The 21,673-nt window shown below is 37.6% G+C and overlaps 1 protein-coding gene across 2 annotated transcripts in view; it reads left to right on the plus strand.

Annotated features, from left to right (window-relative positions):
• LOC106881308 (tetraspanin-6) overlaps positions 1-20,810 on the plus strand; it is a 42,458-nt gene extending 21,648 nt beyond the window's left edge. Inside the window, exons 1-9 of one of the 2 annotated variants that reach the window (XM_089351793.1) lie at positions 1-196; positions 6,506-6,573; positions 8,698-8,961; positions 11,226-11,300; positions 15,470-15,577; positions 16,398-16,607; positions 18,826-18,909; positions 18,997-19,069; positions 20,343-20,810. The exon at positions 1-196 is cut by the window's left edge and continues 484 nt beyond it. In XM_089351793.1, the coding sequence (XP_089207919.1) occupies positions 25-196; positions 6,506-6,573; positions 8,698-8,961; positions 11,226-11,300; positions 15,470-15,577; positions 16,398-16,607; positions 18,826-18,909; positions 18,997-19,068 (1,053 nt within the window). In that variant the 5' untranslated portion in view covers positions 1-24 and the 3' untranslated portion in view covers position 19,069; positions 20,343-20,810. The remainder of the gene's footprint in view (positions 197-6,505; positions 6,574-8,697; positions 8,962-11,225; positions 11,301-15,469; positions 15,578-16,397; positions 16,608-18,825; positions 18,910-18,996; positions 19,070-20,342) is intronic. The other variant, XM_014931645.3, reaches the window with a different exon arrangement.
• The last annotated feature ends 863 nt before the right edge of the window (positions 20,811-21,673 follow it).

Consider the following 21,673-nt stretch of genomic DNA (forward strand, 5'->3'; position numbering starts at 1 on the left):
TGTATCTTTCTGCTAGAAACTTCGATGGCGCAGTCGGTGAAGTCATCGTTGCCATACGTAGAGGGTGATACCACCAGTGTTTCTAAACAAGGTCGCTCGTACAAGATAATTTTGGATCAATATCGTGTCAAAAGTTATGAAGCCACAAAGGCGTCATTGAAAAATCTCCTGTGGAATCTCAATCTCATGTACAATGGTAAGCTAAAAATTTGTCTTTTTTTTCTTCGTATAGGCGTTACTTCACATTGGTTTTATGGAGATGGCAGAATCGTTTGAGTATCGAAGACATGCTTTGCAGTTTTTGTTCAAGCTCTATACGTTCTAAGCTCAAATGATTCCGGGTTTAACTTTGTCTTTGCTATCCTTCTTGAGTAGATAAAATATTGTACAAGTAAATGACTGGGGTCGATGGTATCGACTGAACCCACTCCCTTCAAAATTGCTGGCCTTCTACTTATATCAGAAATCCTTACTTTTGTATATGTGCATGCCAGTAGATCATATTTTATAATTTTCCACCCATTTTCGCCAATATACACAATTGCCTTCGTGTTATAGGAAAGTGGGTTATACATCATTAGATGTACACCTGCTTTCCTATATTAAATTAGGAATTAACGGAACGCAGAACTCCAAACTATCAACTCAAACAATATTTATTCATGGTGGAATATATACAGCTTTACTCTTGGTTGTTGAGAACATGGTTGCTGAGACATCGGTATGTTGATGTGAGCTGTCTGGCGTGAGTTCGAAAGATGGAGCGAGCTGGACACGTCCATGCTCAATCGCTGGCCAGCAAGAAAGAGACAGAATAAAGCGGGAAAGCTTGGATGTTGAATTCCACGCATGCGTGAGACTACGCATGCGCACGGCGTTACTACAGTGTCTTCATTATACTGAATAGAATAAACCATCTAATGACTTCGGTTAACCCTTTCATAAAACCGGGATATGTGACTAACAAATCGGTGATTTGTTCGATGAACATCAGCAATATTAACGAAACTTATGAGATGAGTGTTTGGGGAGCTCGGCCCGGTATAGCAGATCCAGGGCACAGATGGAGAGCCAAGGAGTGTTTCATAACTAATATACTAATATGACTAATTGCTGAACCCCTGCCTACAAAAAAAAAAGTTTAGCACCCTTGATTTTTGAAACCCCTTTAATATCTCAGTGCTCGAAAGTAGTTTTGCTTCGTCTGGCAGAATTTCTCCACGCGTAAGTCCTAATCGCTGCTTTCATTTTTTTCTTTTTCATGATTGTTTTTATTACTTTCGTCGAACCGCCATTTCATGGGTTCGTTCTTGATGAGTTCTGGATAATAATACTATTGATAATATACTTATTTTGAAAACTCTAACGACTGATTAAACCCGTAATTTGCAAGCCAATCGTTCTTTCTCTTTTGTTTTACATGACTTGTGGGTGGAAGTGCAGTGCCAGTCACCATTTTCAGTTTCTACAAGCCTCGAATCGGGAAAGGATGAAATTATTGTCAGATTAGAAACTGGCCTGAATGCTTTTAATAGAACATCTTTACTTCTCTAAAGAGTGCCTTTACTACACAAAAGCGGAGTAAAGGACCTTAAGTGTCTTTCCTCCACTGAAGATACCAAACGGCCAGGTGATGGTATTAAAATGGGCAATGGATATGGAGATAAAGTGTTTCTTAGTGAAACCGGGCTCAAGATTTGTTTTGGCGCAAAATGCTACTTATTAAGAGAATAACACATTTTAAACCCATTCAGAAATCACAAATATAGATGTCCAGAAAAAAAATACAAACTACGCGTGAAAACTCTTAATATTTCAAATTAAAAATAATTAAAATTGTTATGTTCAGATGCGTATTAAGTCCACCGTCCTTGACGATTATGATATTACTTTACTTCTCTGGGGAACCGAATCCACTCTAGCTTTGTTTTAAATAAGTTGGTACTTGGTCTGTTAGAAGTTAAAGAAATTGTCCTACACATTCTAAGAGTTTTCAAATAGATCGTATTTTTCGTACCATCGGCGCTGTATCAACTCGCAGAGATACAAATCCACTGTAGAATAATGGGTGCTACAACGCCATTCATTCTCTCAAGTACTTTCTACTTGTTGAGTATGAGTCCCATCTTGCGATTTGACAAACTCAACCTTGTTCATCGTTGGCATAAAACGATGCTCTGGAATTGCTATGGCAACATATAGTTCAAACTTCGCTGTGGCCAGTGGAGTCATTCGATTGGCTAAAATTACATAACTTTAAATGCTCGAAACTTCTTTATTATCAATTTCACGAAAAAAACAAACAAAAAACGATGAATGCGATTTTCGTCGTCAACAAACAAAACTTCATCAAAAGTATATTTAAAAAATAATCAGGTGAAACTTTTAGAAAATTTGAGTGGCTAGAAGAAATTTAACAAGATCTGTCTATTATTCCAATAATGATAAAGTAAAATTGAATTTGTATTTTGGATACAGTAGTTGCAAATATTGTTTCAATGTATCTTCTTTCTGTTTTGCTTGCTCGGATATTTGTGTAATATTAAAATCAAGATGGCCTCTGACTTTTATTACAGAATATTTTAATTTTAGTTTGCCCAAATCGTCATATTAACCAGTGGTGATTTTGTTTATTAACAGAGTTTCTGTCATATTCAGTTTTATTTCAAGATTTCTTGTCAATAGAGAAAGAGCCGGTTTCTAATCTAGATCCAAGGCTCTGTCATTGGAATTTCAACATCAACAACAGTATTTTTGCATGTATGTATGTATACATGCAGATTTGTATATTTTGCTTTATGTATCGTATATACTCCCCCCCCCCCCAGGATTTCCATTTAAGAAGTGGGTTTTGAGTTATACTTGCTATATAAAACTACCCTAAGTTTTCGTGGAAAGTAGCTCGAGCGCCGAAGGCGCGTTGTTCATAGCTAAAGGGAGCGTGTGAGCTGTAGCTTCCCCTGCGACCCCCAGAAGCCTCTGTTTTCCTTGTGCTTCAATAGTATTTTAACTGTTTCAATCAGTAAACTTTGTATGCAACAATTCTGCAGGCCCGGTTGTTTAAAATTTATCCAGTTCTTTTCAAAAGGTGGCTAAATATTGTAAATTACCTACTATAATACACATCAAACGTACCTGGCTGGTGTAAACACTACTGTAGTGACGTCACTTAGACGTCTGTTATTTTACAAGAACTAAGATGGTGTCAAGTATACCATAATACCACCATTTACTTGAAATGGATTTACAGACTTACTTATTGTATGTATAATATTAAATTGTATTATATTAGAAATGTTATTATAAAGGACATTACTAGTGTTTTCTTTAATTTGTAAATTTTATCTTGGTTCACGAGACCAAGATAAAGGTCTTGAAACAGCGTATCCATTTTGACGCTGCTCCTGCACCTTGTCTGCTACATGCTTCTCTAGAATCGGCTAGTGTGCATACACCGTAATCTCTCGCGACAGCACAGTTGTTGTGGAATTTGGCGTATGCTACCATTTGCAGCTTAAAACCAGCTTGATATTTCCTTCGTTTATCACTTGGAGACACGAGGGAGTTTTACAGTTGCTGGAAATTGATGTTCACCCAGTGAGAGTACTACTGCTTATAAGAGAGTGACAACTTGAGCCTTTTCAAGAAACCCTGTCTGTAAATGTTTAAAAGAAACCGGTAGCTGTAAAGTTTATTGTGATTGGTCTGACTGACACGAACTGGTCAATCACAGAAAGTGCCAGTATATGCTGCTAATTTTCTGTAACAGGTAGGTTAGTTACCGTAAACTACACGTGTCCCGAAAGCCTTCGGCTGGCTGAGCGCTGTATGAGAGAGCGCTCTAACGAGACAGTGTAAACAGAACGGATCCTGGAACCCGGTTGAACGGGCCGATTGTTTACATTTTCTGTTCGTCAGCTCTTGCAAATGGCGACTTCTATCTGTCCGCTAAGCTTGTTGGGCTATTATTTAAATATAGTCTTACTATTAATCCAGCTTCCCAAACATACGTGCAAGTATCAATAGAAAAAATACTGAGTTGTAGAATCATAGGATCTATACGAGTGCTTTACACTGTTCTCCATTGGCATTGGTGCAGCTCTAAACCACAGGAAGTTAACGTTCAGATTTTAAATGGAGTATATAAGAAGAGTGGAGGTGCAATGGCCCAGTGGTTAGGGCAGCGGACTCGCGGTCATAGGATCGCGGTTTCGATTCCCAGACCGGGCGTTGTGAGTGTTTATTGAACGAAAACACCTAAAGCTCCACGAGGCTCCGGCAGGGGATGGTGGCGAACCCTGCTGTACTCTTTCACCACAACTTTCTCTCACTATTACTTCCTGTTTCTGTTGTGCCTGTAATTCAAAGGGCCAGGCTTGTCACACTGTGTCACGCTGAATATCCCCGAGAACTACGTTAAGGGTACACGTGTCTGTGGAGTGCTCAGCCACTTGCACGTTAATTTCACGAGCAGGCTGTTCCGTTGATCGGATCAACTGGAACCCTCGACGTCGTAAGCGACAGAGTGCCAACAACATATTTGTCATGGTCTTAAACTTTTGACCAGGTAAAATATTGTTAGTTTTCATACAATGCATATTTTGTACTTTAAATGTTAAACATTTTTTTAGATTTTCGTATAGCATTTTCTATTTGCCAATAATGAATCTATAATGAAAAATAGTCGAATATTACGGTCTGCAAGGAGTTCATTTCGGCAGTTTTTTTCACTGGTCTTAAGATTTTGTCCAGTAGTGTACATTCTTTCTCTTAAGGTAGTGTATATGCTCTGCGAGAGAAGTGGATTTGCTATGTTTATCATATCTCAAAGAGTTTAAATGTGCAGATTATGTTTTTGCATGTAAGTTCGAAACTCTACAAAGTCTTATACTTTAAATTTGATTTTAAAATGTCATTTTATCTTTTCTTCGGCCTACTATTTTTCCTCTTTCTCAGCATATGCTCACAATAAAGCGCGCGCGCACGCGCGCGCGCACACACACACACACACACACACACACACACACACACACACACACACACACACACACACACACACACACACACACACACACGACGGGTTTTCGATTTCCGTCTATCAAATCCATTCACAAGACTTTGGCTGTATTGGAAGACACTTGTCTAAGCAGCCCCGCAAAGAGACTGAACCGAAGACCACTTCGCTTATAAAAAACGATTATCGGAAGCAATAGAATATTTTATTTGGTTATTCATTTGGTTTTGTAAAATCACCCTGACATCAATTCACCAATCGATTATATTTTCGAGCCATGTTTTCTAGATGAAATATAAATTATCCTCATACATGCTTGCATATATATATATATATATATATATATATATATATATATATATATATATATATATATATATATATATATATATATATATATATACGCAGTAGACACACACACATGTAGATGTACATTTACACGCACATAAACACACTCTTACATTGAATTCATTTTCGCCCAGAAATGTTAAGATTAGTTTATTGTTTGGCAAACCAATCGGATTAAAAGTGGATTAAAGGTGGCTGAACAAAGACCACTCCTAAAGTTGCTAACCTAGACCTTCCAAAACATTTAGATTAGGTTTGTTAACGCGGCCGTTGACTTAATCGTTAAGAACTGACTCAAGTCGATTGGATGATGGCGGTCACATGAGTAACGAACAGCGAGACCGTAAAAAAAATCCTCCTCTTCTGCATACAATAACAAAAAAAAAAAAACGAATTTTAGAATTCAAATTTTATGTGAAATTATTTTTGCCATGGATAATTACATTGATTGATAGTAAACCTATTTAGTTAAAATCATCTTAAAAGAAAAAAATTGTAAAAAAAGGGTACTATGCTGCAGTTTTCCTCTCCAAGGTCACCTTTGCTTTCATACTTACGGTGTAGGTAAAGTTAAGTTGCACGTACTGATAAACTATCATTGATTGAGTTAGTGTTTAAAATGTACGAAGGTGAAACTTTTATATTTTAAGCGGTTGTCTATCAAAGGGCGCATACCAAGGAGTAGCTAGGACTGCCTATATATATATAGAGAACTGTCGTTATATTTCGTTCCATAACGGTTACCTCTGATGAGTGCAGGGTTTCATAATCGGACTCCGTTGGATCCCTAGTGCGAAACCGATTGGTAAGATCGGCTGTTATGGATACATACATAAATGGTTTTAAGTTGCAAATGTTTTACAACAAGAATGCCTCATCTTGATTAAATTTCTATTAAACATCTTATGTAATCTGTTTCATCGAAAAATGAAATGAGATTAAATTTAAGATGTCACTTGAAGTATGTATACATACATTGAAGCTAAAAATAAAATAAAAATGAAATGACAGTACATTATTTACTTATGTCACATCTACACGTAATCTTTGACTCCATATGTTTTAGAACTGGACTGATATTATTAATAACACATACGCAAGTCGAGAATTCTATGTTATTTCTATCTTTCTTTTATATTTCAGCAAGGAAAATGGATTACGTTGAATCATGCGGAAGAAGCCTTATTGTCATTCTCAATCTTTTACTTTTTGTAAGTAATACAAAATGAAGAACTATCTCTATTAGAAAGAAAAGTAGGCTAGGCATGGCTGTGTGGCAAGAAGCTTGCTTCCCAACCACATGGTTTCGGGTTCAGTCCTATTGCGTAGTACCTTGGGCAAGCATCTTCTACTATATCATTGGGTCGACCATAATCTTGTGAATGAATTTGGTAAACGGAAACTGTGTGGAAGCCGTCGTATATACATATATGTGTGTGTTTTTGTGTTTGCTCCCAAGCCATCGCTTGACAACCGTGTTGGCTTGTATACGTCCCCGTAACTTAGTGGATCGCCTAAGAGATCGATAGAAACAGTATCAGACTTTAAAAAATAAGTCAAACCCTTGACTAAACCCGTCAAGGATTTGACTAAACCTTTGAGGGGCTTAGTCAAATAAATTTAGTCGATTTGCTTGACTAAACTCCTCAAGGCGTGTCCCAGCATGGTTGCAGTCCAATGACTGAAGCAAGTGAAAGATAAAAGAAAAAGCATTCATTTAAGTTAAGCATTTCATTTTTATTTATTTTATTTATTTTAATTTAATTTATTTTTTCTTTTTAAATAAACATTGACTTGTGAAAATGCTCTTCCTCTATTTTACTTTTCACCTAAAATTTAATTTTTTATAAATTTAGGTTCTTATAATTTCTCCGCGTAACTTTCGACCTGTATGATATTTGTGAAAATAAGTAATTTAAATACTAACATCTCTTTTAATTACAAAAATTAATTTCTCCGAGATTACTTAAAATATAAAACGTAGAATCGTTATTTTCCTTACAATACGAGGCGGCATCAAAAGGTTCCCCGGACTTATTTCCCTAAGTTTTAACATTATCTCCTTCGAAATAGTCATCTTGCGCAGCAATGCACCGGTCCCAGCGATTCTGCTACTTCTGAAATCCGGCCTGGGAGTCGTTTTCCGTAAGTGAGTCGAGGACCTTCTGCGATTCACTCTGGATCTCAACAACAGTGTTGAAACGGTGACCTTTGAGCTGCATTTTCATCTTTGGAAAGAGATGGAAGTCCGCAGGCGCTGACGAATAGGGTGGGCGTGGAAGCGATACCATGTTGTCTTTGGCGAAAAACTCACAAGTGAGGAGAGCTCGGTAAAGAATCCAATTCTTCGTGTTCCACAAACGCTTCAAACGTTGCAGTAGAACTCTTGATTGACGGCCTGACTCTGAGACACGAATTCTCGATGCACAAAACCACATTTCTGTGGATGACGCTTGTGGCAGGTCTTCCAGATCGCGCATCGTCTTCCAGAGACGTTCTTCCGCTTTTAAAGCGCCCGTGTCACTCGAAACATTGCGTACCACCCATGCTCAATATCTCTGTAGCAGATTTTCCAAGTTTAACGCAAAATTTCATGTTGGATCTTTATTCCTATCCATGACAAAATCGCAGACTACAGCATACATGTGATCACAAACATACAAATATCACAACTTGCGAAGTAAACACAGCGATGTCACTCGGCACACTGCCTCATGAAGGTCACTGCTAGCTCTCTCACTGCGCACGCAACCATGTGTTGCTACCTGCTGGCGCGCTACAGAACTAGTCATGACCCCAACAAACTTCATACAATTCTTAGAAGTGTAGTATATTCTTAGCTACATTAGTCGTAACATGAACTCTTTCCGTCTTCTTGCTCTATTAGAGCATTTGAGTAAAATTATATTAATGTGTCCAACTGATTAAAAAAATTCTATTTATTTATGCAGCTGAGGATAGCCCTGCATTTAAATTGATGTGATGATTGCATTGTTCAATTAAATGGAGCCGCTTGAAACGGTCGTACTGCATCACCTCTTGATATCCTGTTGCTTATTTTGATTATATATATATATATATATATATATATATATATATATATATATATATATATATATATATATATATATAAGAGAGATAGATAGATAGATACACAGATAGATAGATACACAGATAGATAAATAGATAGATAGATAGATAGATAGATAGATAGATAGATAGATAGATAGATAAGTAGGTAGATGTGTGTGTGTGTGTGTGTGTGTGTGTGTGTTATTCCCCCGTTGTGGACGTAAATTACTAATAAGTATTACTGTCCTTTTGTTTTCCCTCAGTTGTTTTCCGCCATTATGGTGGTGGTCGGCTGTCTGGTGAAATATTGTTCATCAGTCTTCAACCGTTACTTCACTCCCATTATGGACAGCGTGCAGCGGTTAGCCACCGAAGAACCCGCCGAGCATTCCTTGGGCAACATCAACATTGCAGATATCATTAACGAAGCAGCTACTGTCGCCATCGTTCTAGGGGCTGCCTTGCTGATTATTTCTGTGTTTGGCTGGTGTGGTGCCTGTTGTAAAGTTCGATGGATGCTGGCTGTGGTAAGTTCTCTACTTTTTCTTTCTCCCTGCCAGTCTGTCTATCTGTCTGTCTGTCCATTTATTTGTTTGTTCTCTGTCTGTCCCTCATCTCTCTCTCTCTCTCTCTCTCTCTCTCTCTCTCTCTCTCTCTCTCTCTCTCTCTCTCTCTCTCATCTCTATATCATGTGGAGCTTGTTGTCAAGTCCGTAAGATGCTAGCGTGGTAAGCTCTCTCCCCTTTTCTCCCTTCTCCTACTTCCCCCTCTCTTTACTTACATCCATCTTTCTTTTTAATCGAGCATATTTATTCACTGAGCTATTAATTCATTTCATCATTCACACTTTCCTCTTTGTTGGCCCATAAACTGATTGGCTGACTAAGTAACTCGCTTACTCCGTCTTGCTTAAATAGTCTGACCATTTCTGAGTCCTGCTTTTTTGCAGTATAACCTATTACCCCTTTCTTTTGAGGTTAATATAAAGATGAACTGTTGGCCCGAAAGGTGAAAGTCGAATTTGAGAGGGGGTGGAGAGGTGGGTTGAGGAAGGTATTTTAATGCCCTTGGGGAACTAGAGAGCAGGGTGCTGCTACCAATGGCTGTTGTTCAATTAACGAAGAATAAAGTCCGGTCAGAGCAAGATATTTAAGAACTGAATGACCATATGGCATATTATACTGGTGGAGAGGCTATCGATATAAGTGGAAGGACCTTGAAAGAGTGGAGACAAATGACAGGGCTGTTACGATCGTAGATTTAAAGTCAACCCATCTACAGTTTAATGAGGTCAGAAATTTATGGAAATACTCGCTGGTGAAGTACAGGGTTAAAACGTACTGCTTGACCAGGTTGAAATTTGAATTGAGTTCTGCGCCGAAGATCATGACAACAATCTTCGTGACGATATAAGGAAAGGCGGATAAAACGAAAGGGGCCACTAACGTCTGTAGTAACGCCTTGTCTCGTGCGCATGCGTAGTCATCAATATCCAAGTTTGGCGCCCTGATTCTTTCTCTTTTCCCGGCCGGGCGGCCATGAGCATGGACGTGTTAAAACTGTCTCTCCATCATTCCAACTCTGGGGACAGCTCACATCAACATTCCAACGTCTCAGCAACCATGCTCTCTCACAGAAGGAATCTCAGCAACCAAGATTAAAGATGCCTATTTCCTCCATAAATAAATATTGTTGTGTTGATAGTTCGGAGTCAGCGTTTCGTTGTTTCTGAAAGCGGGTGTACACCTAATGGTGTACTCCCGCTTTCCCATATTAAATTCAAAAGAAACAACGAAACTCTGACTCCGAACTCTCAACACAACAATATTTATTTATGGAGGAAATAGGCATCTTTAATCTTGGTTGCTGAGACTCCTTCTGTGAGAGAGCATGGTTGCTGAGACGTTGGAATGTTGATGTGAGCTGTCCCCAGAGTTGGAATGATGGAGAGATAGTTTTAACACGTCCATGCTCATGGCCGCCCGGCCGGGAAAAGAGAAAGAATCAGGGCACCAAACTTGGATATTGATGACTACACATGCGCACGAGACAAGGCGTTACTACACGTCTATATAATACCTTTGTGGACGACACAGTGATGGCGGCAGCAGAGATTCTGGTCATCTGAAGAGGTTTGGGTTGGCTGCGAAACTTACAGGTATATATGATGGGAAAAACAATATCGGAACTGAGACTGAGAAAAGGGAGGTCAGGTGAGCTGGTGTTTCAGAGAGGAAATGAGATTCCGGAGCTGAAGGATGAATTAAGTCACCCAGAGCTGTTTTCGATGTGCGTACGACTGGCGGGCCACTACCCTAATTGTTCTTCCTCTGCTCGCTTGATTTCTCGCCTCAAATACGTAACACAAACTCCAGAACTTAAATGCATATTTTGTATGTAGAACACAACGTTACTATGAAGTGCTTAGTATTCAATGGGGTGGGGTGGGGGCACCAAACAAAGCCAAACGTTGTAAGTATAGAAATCACACACTGTTGCACTTGGTTGTTACTACGAAGGCACCCAGCAGCGACGATGACGACGACGAAGATAACAACAACGGTTTCTAATTTTGACAAAGGTCAACAGTTTTGAAGGGAGCGGGGTGTCATTTAATCAACCTCGAAAGGATGAAAGTTGACCCTAGTGTGATTTGAAAGTGGGGGAATAAATGGCGCAAGGCTTTTTTGTAATGACGATGATAATGATGATGGTGATGATGATAATGATGATGGTGATGATGATAATGATGATGATGACGATGATGATGATTTACATGTTTTCATTGCAGTATTGTGGAATCCTTACGTTGCTCCTTGCAACTCAAATCACATTTTTGATTCTGCTAATTGTAATGAGATCCAAGGTAAGTAACTTTCCTTCATAAATAAATAGTCTCCTTAAGTAATGAAGAGTTGTTTCCTCTGCTTAAACAATAGCATTATTTTCATTGCCATTGCAATTTGAAGTGACAAATTTATTGAAAGTGAATAGAAACGAAGACAGAGTTGCATACTTCACCTAAATGTTTTTGAAATCACTTTTAATAATAATACGGAAAATAAACGCAACGGAACATTTTATTTAAGTTTAAGCAATTTAAATTATAACCACAATTCCATTTTATAAGTCTTTATGTATTTTAATAAACTTTCAAAATGTTCGAGTAAATATATATTACTCTTTACTCTTTTACTTGTTTCAGTCATTTGACTGTGGCCATGCTGGAGCACCGCCTTTTTAGTCGAGCAAATCGACCCCAGGACATATTCTTTGTAAGCCTAGTACTTATTCTATCGGTTTCTTTGGCCGAACCGCTAAGTTACGGGGACGTACACACACCAGCATCGGTTGTCAAGTGATGTTGGGGGGACAAACACAGGCACACAAACACATACATACACACATATATATACATATATACGACGGGCTTCTTTCAGTTTCCGTCTACCAAATCCACGCACAAGGCTTTGGTCGGCCCGAGGCTATAGTAGAAGACACTTGCCCAAGGTGCCAGGCAGTGGGACTGAACCCGGAACCATGTGGTTGATAAGCAAGCTACTTACCACACAGCCACTCCTACGCCTACAGTGCAGTATTTATTTTATTTTAATAAAATTATGATATTCATTAAAGGTAAGCTGTCATGTATCAATCAATACTGAATGTTTTAGACGTCAAATTGAGAAGTTGTGATGCTCATGTTTTCTGTAATATATGTAATTTAATAACTCAGATAAAATCCTATTGATTATGAAAATGTGTAAATATAACAAAATCGCAGGATTATACGATGTGTAAGATAGTTCAAAGCTTAGATATTATTTCCTGTGGATAATAACAAGGGTTTGAAATATTTAGTGGACTGAAGGATTTTGCTTACCAGCCACATGGTTCCGGGTTCAGTCCCACTGCGTGGCACCTTGGGCAAGTGTCTTCTACTATAGCTTCGGGCCGACCAAAGCCTTGTGAGTGGATTTGGTAGACGGAAACTGAAAGAAGCCCGTCGTATATATGTATATATATGTGTGTATGTATATGTCTGTGTGTCTGTGTTTGTCCCCCCCCAACCATCACTTGACAACCGATGGTGGTGTGTTTACGTCCCCGTAACTTAGCGGTTCGGCAAAATAGACCGATAGAATAAGTACTAGGCTTACAAAGAATAAGTCCTTGGGTCGATTTGCTCGACTAAAGGCGGTGCTCCAGCATGGCCGCAGTCAAATGACTGAAACAAGTAAAAGAGTAAAAGAGTATATAAGCGCAGGTGTGGCTGTATGGTGAGAAGCTTGCTTCACAGCTACATGGTTCCGGGTTCAGTCCCATTGCATGGTACCTTTGGAAAGTCTCATCAACTATAGCCATAGGCCGGACAAAGCCTTGTGAGCGGATTTAGTAGACGGAAACTGAAAGAAGCCCGCCGTGTGTGTGTGTGTGTGTGTGTGTGTGTGTGTGTGTGTGAGCGCGCGCAACTCCTATAAACTGTCAAGGTGAGTTAGCTTAACTGTAAGCAGTCGGGTAAGAGCCACTGACGAGCATTAATCAAATGCGAAATCACTGGTGATCTAGCTATGCTCCGGGTGCTTCAGGGAGCTTGCCTCCTTCGTCAGCCATAAGATAAGTGTGTTCTCGTGGCTAAGAGTTGTTTTGACTCTTAATTCTAGCAATGCTGGTGCTAACTAGTGCCCTTAATCACAATATATATATGTATCTTGCTAGAGTACGATTGTGTGGTAAAAAAGGAGGAGTAAATAACGGTTCGAATAGAGTCTTCAATTCAATAAACTGTCCAAGACTATTTCGTCTTCTCATGCAACAGTAGCATCTACCCACTTGTTATATATATATATATATATATTTAATTATATGTATTTCTTCTATCTTAATGAATAAAAATTCTTCGGATAGAATAAATGGGTTAATAGAAACCAATGTAGCAAAGAACACAAAATAACTGTGGTGTAGTTTCTGTTTTTAAGGCAAGAACTCCTTGAAATTTTGGGTATTTGAGTATATTTAAAAATTTAAGGAATGGAGAAAACGCATGTTATAATTGCATACTTTATTCTTACATATGTTTCAAAGGATTACAACCTATGTGATCCATATATATATATATATATATATATATATATATATATATATATATATATATATATATATATATATATATATATATATATATATATATATATATATATACATATATATATATATATATATGGCTTTTATTCATAACCAATTTCGCGTGTAATAGTACGTATGAAGTGTCATGATGATGCAGTATTTGAATTCCATAAACGTTTAAGTCGCAAGAGCAGTTCTGTTATTTTGCATAACTGAGACAATTTAGTGTACTTGGAGGCATCTCTCACAAGCTATACCTGCGCAAAGATATTGATGAATATATGAAATAATAAAATGGAATACAGTCATCAGGCTATTTAAAGGTATTTGGACGCCTTTAGATTAATCGTGCCGTTGATAACATGCTTGGTCAGGTGATTGGCATATTATTGGTGATGTATTTGGTTAGTTGAGAGAAAGTTCTTTGTAACAAATTTTAAAATTGGTGTTGTATGGAGGGTTGCACCAAATAACATTTCTCTTCTTTATGTGGTTGAGACTGTCATTATTTCAAACTCACCGTGTGCATGGCTGAATGACAATCGGCTCAAGTTGGACTAAATTCCGAGATTTTTAGTTCTGAAATACATAGGTGTAGGAGTGGCTGTGTGGTAAGTAGCTTGCTTACGGACCACATGGTTCCGGGTTCAGTCCCACTGCATGGCACTTTGGGCAAGTGTCTTCTACTATAGTCTCAGGCCGAGCAAAGCCTTGTGAGTGGATTTGGTAGACGGAAACTGAAAGAAGCCCGTCGTATATATGTATATATATATATATTCTTTTACTTGTTTCAGTCTTTTGACTGTGGCCATGCTGGAGCACCGCCTTTAGTCGAGCAAATCGACCCCAGGACTTATTCTTTGGAAGCCTAGTACTTATTCTTTCGGTCTCTTTTGCCGAACCGCTAAGTTACGGGGACGTAAACACACCAGCATCGGTTGTCAAGCGATGTTGGGGGGACAAACACAGGCATACAAACACATACACACATACATATATATATATATATACATATATACGACAGGCTTCTTTCAGTTTCCGTCTACCAAATCCACTCACAAGGCATTGGTCGGCCCGAGGCTATAGTAGAAGACACTTGCCCAAGATGCCACGCAGTGGGACTGAACCCGGGACCATGTGGTTGATAAGCAAGCTACTTACCACACAGCCACTCCTACGCCTATATATATATATATATATATATATATATATATATATATATATATATATATATATATATGTATGTATGTGCGTGTGTATGTTTGTGTGTCTGTGTTTGTCCCCCAACATCGCTTGACAACCGATGCTGGTGTGTTTACGTCCCCGTAACTTAGCGGTTCGGCAAAAGAGACCGATAGAATAAGTACTAGGCTTACAAAGAATAAGTCCTTGGGTCGATTTGCTCGACTAAAGGCGGTGCTCCAGCATGGCCACAGTCAAATGACTGAAACAAGTAAAAGAGTAAAAAAGTAGAGTAAGTATGGCATCTAGTTGTTTGGTTTACTGTTTCTGCAATCTCCATCATCTTTATGTCCATCAGATATAGTGTTCTAACACTACCACAAGGCCAAAGATTTGGCTGAGAAAGGTTTTATCAATTTAATTGAATCCAGTATTTGCACCCCCCAAAATAACAAAAATAGAAACAAAAGAAGTAATGTGTAATGGAATAAGAAGCGGTATCTATGTGTTTAAATTTCATCGAGGTCGACATTGGTTTTTATCTCTCCTTGGTCAATAAAATAAATACCAACGATGTGCTGAGGTTGACTTAATTGACTTTACCCATTCTCAGCTGTGTTTGAGATAGAAATATTAGAATCACGATCTCGTATAATTTTTGCTAAGAGAATAATCCCTAATTATTATTGACTGATGAATAATTATATTAATATATTTATTTCAAAGGTGGATATAGCGTTAAAAGAGCCTCTAAAAGAGACGTTGAAGTACAAGTACCAAGGAATTACTGGTAAAGACACAGCCAGCATATCGTGGAACTATATTATGAATTCGGTAAGGCTTTCCTTTGTTTGATTTCTTAACAGATATTTCACATCTTATACCGTTACTCTCTTACATTTATAAGCACATACATCTGAAACAGAACACTACTTGGAAATGCAAACGTTATTTAGTTTAGTAACGTTAAACATCTGAATATTGATGAATCTTAATATACCTAAGCGTGTTGTTGTTGGTACTCCGTCGCTTACGACGTCGAGGGTTCCAGTTGAACCAATCAACGGAACAGCCTGCTCGTGAAGTTAACGTGCAAGTGGCTGAGCATACCACAGACACGTGTACCCTTAACGTAGTTCTCGGGGGGAGATTCAGCGTGACACAGAGTGTGACAAGGCTGGCCCTTTGAAACACAGGTACAACAGAAACAGGAAGAAAGAGTGAGAGAAAGTTGTGGTGATAGAGTACAGCAGGATTCGCCACCAACCCCTGCTGGAGCCTCGTGGAGCTTTAGGTGTTTTTGCTCAATAAACACTCACAACGTCCGGTGGTCTGGGAATCGAAACTGCGATCCTACGACCGCGAGTCCGCTGTCCTAACCACTGGGCCATTGCACCTCCACAAGTGTGTTGTATAAACAAGTAAAACCTATAGATACCTTAAAAACCGTTAAGGCACACTAAGTTCAGTGCTTAGTCTTAAAATATTAATAATAAAACAGTCATATATTTAAGGGAGAATAAAGTAATGCCATTCAATATATGAATTATTCTTTAGATAACGATTCCATGAACTGTTTACTGTTGCACAAGAATCCATTGAATCATATGTTGTATTATTGTAAGCAATTGAATTTTATGAATAATCTTTTCAGCTACATTGTTGCGGTGTATACGATTTTAGAGATTTTAACAACAGCATCAGCTGGGATCGATTCTATCACGATCCAAAATCTAGAAAGACTTACAAATTAAAAATACCCATTGTTTGTTGTAAACTAAAAGGAGAGTACCCAAACGTTCAGCCACCAGAAGATGTCTCTTGCGCTTTATACCCTACACGTCAGACATCAAATTATCACCAGGTAAGAACTTAATTCATTGTTAGCTACTTAAGGATGATTTTGTCGTATGATGCCACAGAATAGAGCAGTTGGAGGATGTTGCACTCATCACACACACACGTATCCCTGCACAAGTCATTTAGAACCTCTTGAGAAAATGGTATTGGTTTTTTTTCTCGCTTTCTGGATCATTGGCTCCACACATTCACCACTGGAATGTTCATCAGCACTGTTGGAACTCTGCATTTCTTGATTTGGAGGTTTGGGCACAGGTAAATTTTTTGAGTGCTCTACTGGGCGCATTGTTGATTGCAAATTTGGGTAAACAATGTGTTTCTTTTTCTTTGCTGTAGTACAGCCTGTAAAGTCATGGTGACAGAAATAGCAATCATTAGAGTGATCTTTCTGCTCACGCCAAATCACTGGCACACCAAACGTCATGTGAACATTTTTTCCTGCATACCAGGCGCTCAATGTCTTCACATTGAAAACAAATAAGATCTGAAAGATAAAAAATAACATTAAACACAAGCCTTGAATCACATTGTAGGTGTTACTAAGATTGGTCGCTAGTCCTGGATTGAAACCCATTTTACAATCCGGTAGAGAATTTTATTTAATAATAATGACAAAAAGGGTATACAGTGACAATTCTGTAGAAACCATGTCTAATTCAACAAAAAGAAGGCCAGAAATGGATTTCCCATGTCATTTTGCATATAAAAATGGCCACAGATCTCTTGTAATTTTTTGAGTGTTGCACAGTGTAACCAACGAGCAGGCAATCCTTTGGGTTGGTTTCTGTTGTGTCAGCATAATTGTCGACCGATCCGAAAATAGAAACAACTGATCAATCTAACTAGCAGCAAGACTGTAAATTTTACAACCGATGAATCTCTCAAAAAGAGATGAAAGCGCGAAATAGATAATGATTCAAAATCTTGACTATCCACTTTTTCTTAATATATAAGATCTGTACATGTATGTATGTATGTATGTATGTATGTATGTATGTATGTATGTATGCATGTATGTATGTATGTAGGTATGTATGTGCGCGTGCATTTGAGAGCGAGAGGGGGAAAGAGAGAGAGAAAGAGAGAGAGAGAGGGGGGGGAATAAAAGCTGAAAAGCACAAATTTCAATAGAATAAAATCATAACCATTTATATAATTACTAATTAACATACCATACATAATCACTTTAAAAGTAAAGGGTTAGTGACTTCTTTAGGAAACTAAAGAAAACTATCGTTTTAGCCGATTGTGTATCTATATGCAAGTTTTATGACCCGGAATTACAGGCGTGTAATGATGATTTGAAAGTTAACGAAGAGGCATTAATTATATACTTAAATATCATGCATATATTTTATGATGTTTATAAATCAATTCACTACACACGCACACACACACACACACATACACACAACATATTAAAAACATGACCATGATCTAATTTTGAATAATTTTTTTTTTGTATCAGTGAGTTATAAAACCTTATAATTCATTTGGAAGAACGAGGTTTCCAAATTTATTTTCCTCAACATTTTCAAGCTATCGCAGACTAATATTCCGGAAATCGAGTGGTGTTACCTTCTGTACTGCCTCTTTTCAAAGTGAGCGGATTTTGTGTATGAAGACTTTTCAACCAGGATATTTTTTTATATAGATTTTACAATCAGATTTTGACTATTTTCTTCTCACTGACTATATCTCGTTCTCACTAATTCTGTTTCTCTTTTTCTTTTTTCTGATGAAGCACAAATGTCCGAAAGGTTAAAACACTTTCTGTTTCTATTAAAGCGTTAAACTATTGTCTTGTTTCCCAAACATTGTTCCTTCTGCGTTGTCCGTTTTTTTAAGTGTAATTATGTATGCACCTACAAACGCACGTATGTATGTATATATGTATGTATGTATGTATGTATGTATGTATGTATGTATGTATGTATGTATGTATATATATATATATATATATATATGTGTGTGTGTGTGTGTGTGTGTGTATGTGTGTGTGTGTGTGTGTGTGTGTGTATATATATATGCATTATAAATTTTTACTTACATCTTATAATATGCAACTATGCAATGTTACAGGTTTGAGAAAATCCGGAAAAATAATTATATGTTGTTATCTCATTTTAATATTCTAATTATCCTATAAATTCTAAGGGATTCTTTTTTTAATGTAAATCATATCATTGCATATTGATTAGTTTTATTTATGTGTATTTCAGGGGTGCTACGACAAGCTTTGGCACACTATCAGCACAGCAGAAATTACCATGATGGCTGTGTTATCACTCGCCGCAATGTTTCAGGTTTGTAAATTCTCTCATCAAATTCCTTATAAAACTCCTCTCCTTTTACACACACACACACACTGATAATTTATATCTCTTTTACAGATGATGTTAATCTTTTTCTCACTCTATCTCATTGGGAAGATCAACAAACATGAAAGATCAGAAGACTCTTAAGGTAAGCAACTATCGATCTATATTTATATCGTATATTGTAATAAATTTTGTAATATTAATGTTTATAACGCTTTTAAACCAGTGGTGTAGCTTGGAGTGTGCAGGCTGCACGGGTGGTCACTTGGGAAGGATGTCATGCAAAGATATAATGAAGACATGTTTAATTTAAAGAAGGGGGCGGCCAAATGAATGCTAAGCCTTCGTATAATGCTGCGTTATATTCTAAGTGATACGTGATTGTGTAAATAAATATGTAAATTCTTTTTAATTACAAAATGAGACGTGAATGAACACACACATGTAATATTGTAGAGAAATATTCAATTTCCACTAAAAATGCATATTTACGAAAGCGTATCCATTGAAAGGGCTATAGAACATTGACTATGGCTTAATATTCTTTTATTTATTTCAGTCATTTGACTGCGGCTTTGCTGGAGCACCCCCTTTAGTCGAACAAATCGACCCCAAGGCTTATTCTTTGCAAGCCTAGTATTCATTCTATCATCTCTTTTGCCGAACCGTTCTCTCTGAATTGTCATCGAAGTGACTAACTGTCTTTTGCTTGCGGGTTCTTGTTTTTATAACTATCTAGAAGGATAAACATATCGTTTAGAACAATGGGCTTCGTTGGTGGTACTGTGATATCTCTATTCTAGCTTTTGGTGGAATAGAAAAGGTTATAAGGGTCAAGTGGTGAAGACATTATTTCGGCCTAGCTAAGGCAATCTGGCAAATGTAAAATTGTTGTCAGAGAAAAACCATTGTTCCACCGCGAGAAAAGTTCTGTTGAACTGTTAATTTAAATTTGGTTATGGTGGATCGAATCCACTTCATGCTTGCAAGATTCCCTACATGTTCGAAGAAAATCCTTCAAGGTGGTACCCCAGCATGGCTCTATTCATAAATGGCTGTGACAAGTAATATATATATATATATACCGGTGCTCCGCAACTGGTATACAGCGGCACACTAGTCTGGCAAAAGTACTCATTGGATGAGTGGCTCGAAATCATTATTTTGGTTTGATTATCTTCAAAACTGGCGGACGGGTGAATCAAAAAAAAAATTTTTTTTCTGTTTACATACGCTTAAACGATAAGCAGGGGAAATAACTCTTGATGTAAATTTTGTTGAAATATAAATTCGTCTGAGAATATATTTATTAAGTTTTATTTTATCCTTGTGTGCGCGCAGGGTATGCATCGCCCCTCCGATACCTTTTTTTTAAAAATTATGTAATTTAATCAATATTTTCTTCCTTTTATTTGCAGTTAAAATGGTCTTGAAAAGACAGAACAGCTCATACGGCAGCTGACAGAAAACACAAATCAGACAAATTATCATATTAAGAAATGATTGCGATATTTTTGTTCCATTTGTTATCATTTCTCTTTGCTTTGTATTCCTTTAATCCAGAAAGCCGCTCTGTATTTCTTCAAAATCATTGGAAATTTGCATATATGGAATTGTTGTTGTATGACACATAATCTTTCTTTTGGAAAGGTATTTGTCTTCATTAAATTCTTAAATTATGAAAAGACCTATTGCAATACTCTGTTTTTCCGTATGTAACTCATACAAAGCAACTTTAAACCAAATAATTGTGTAATTGGCTTTAATATAATCATTTGTTTTGTTTATTGTAATCATGATCCCACCATGTTATTCTGTCATCGTTATTTTCGATGGGTCGCCTCTTGGTAAATAAAGTATTAATTGTAAAATCATGTCAAGATGTATGTAAGAGACTGGCTTCTTATTTGTATATAGCTTTAATTCCAAAGAGGAAAAAACTTATGAATAATATTCAAATGTAATTGATATACCGTATTTTCTGTCGTACAAGTTGGCGTGGTATAGCACACACATGTAGTGCAAACACTCAAACATCGTCACTATCTTTTCAAATCCTGATATACTTCAAATGGAATTTTTTCGGTCCTCCAAAGTTGACTTGGTGTATAAGTCGATCAACCTACTTTAGGCTGTAAATTTTGCTCCGAAAAATACGACTTGTATGTCGGAAAATACGCTATTTAAATTACCATTTCTCGTGATGACTTCCAGAATCAGCCACAGCTTTATTTTTACCCAACTCCGTCTAACTACAGTCCAAAAGCAGCAAGGCATTACGGTCAACAATTTAATACAAACGAATTAAGAAAAGAAAGCAAAAGCCCCACTAAATGTTTATAACAATGATTTCAAACATAGGCATAAACAATGTATTTTGAAAGGGAAGTATAATAGATTGAATCAACTCCAAAATCTGACTGGTGTGTATTTTTATAGCCTAGGAGGAAGAAAGGCAGAGTTGGGCCTGGCAAGATTTGAACGCAAAAATATTGAGGAACATAACTCGATACTTTCTACGGTCGGAAATTATCAATAACCTAATCAATAGATCAATAGGCTGCATGGTTAGAAAGCTTGCTCCCCAACTACGTGACCTTGGGTTCAGTTCCACTGCATGGCCTCTGAGGTAAGTGCCTTCTACTATAACCCCGAACTAACCAAAGCCCTGTGAGTGGATTTGGTAGACAGAAATTGAAAGAAGCTCGTCGTGTGAGCGTGTGTGTGTGTGTGTGTGTGTGTGTGTGTG

This window comes from Octopus bimaculoides, chromosome 5 (genome assembly GCF_046866305.1).
Source record: "Octopus bimaculoides isolate indiv1 chromosome 5, ASM4686630v1, whole genome shotgun sequence".
In the NCBI taxonomy this organism is placed as follows: Eukaryota; Metazoa; Mollusca; class Cephalopoda; order Octopoda; family Octopodidae; genus Octopus; species Octopus bimaculoides.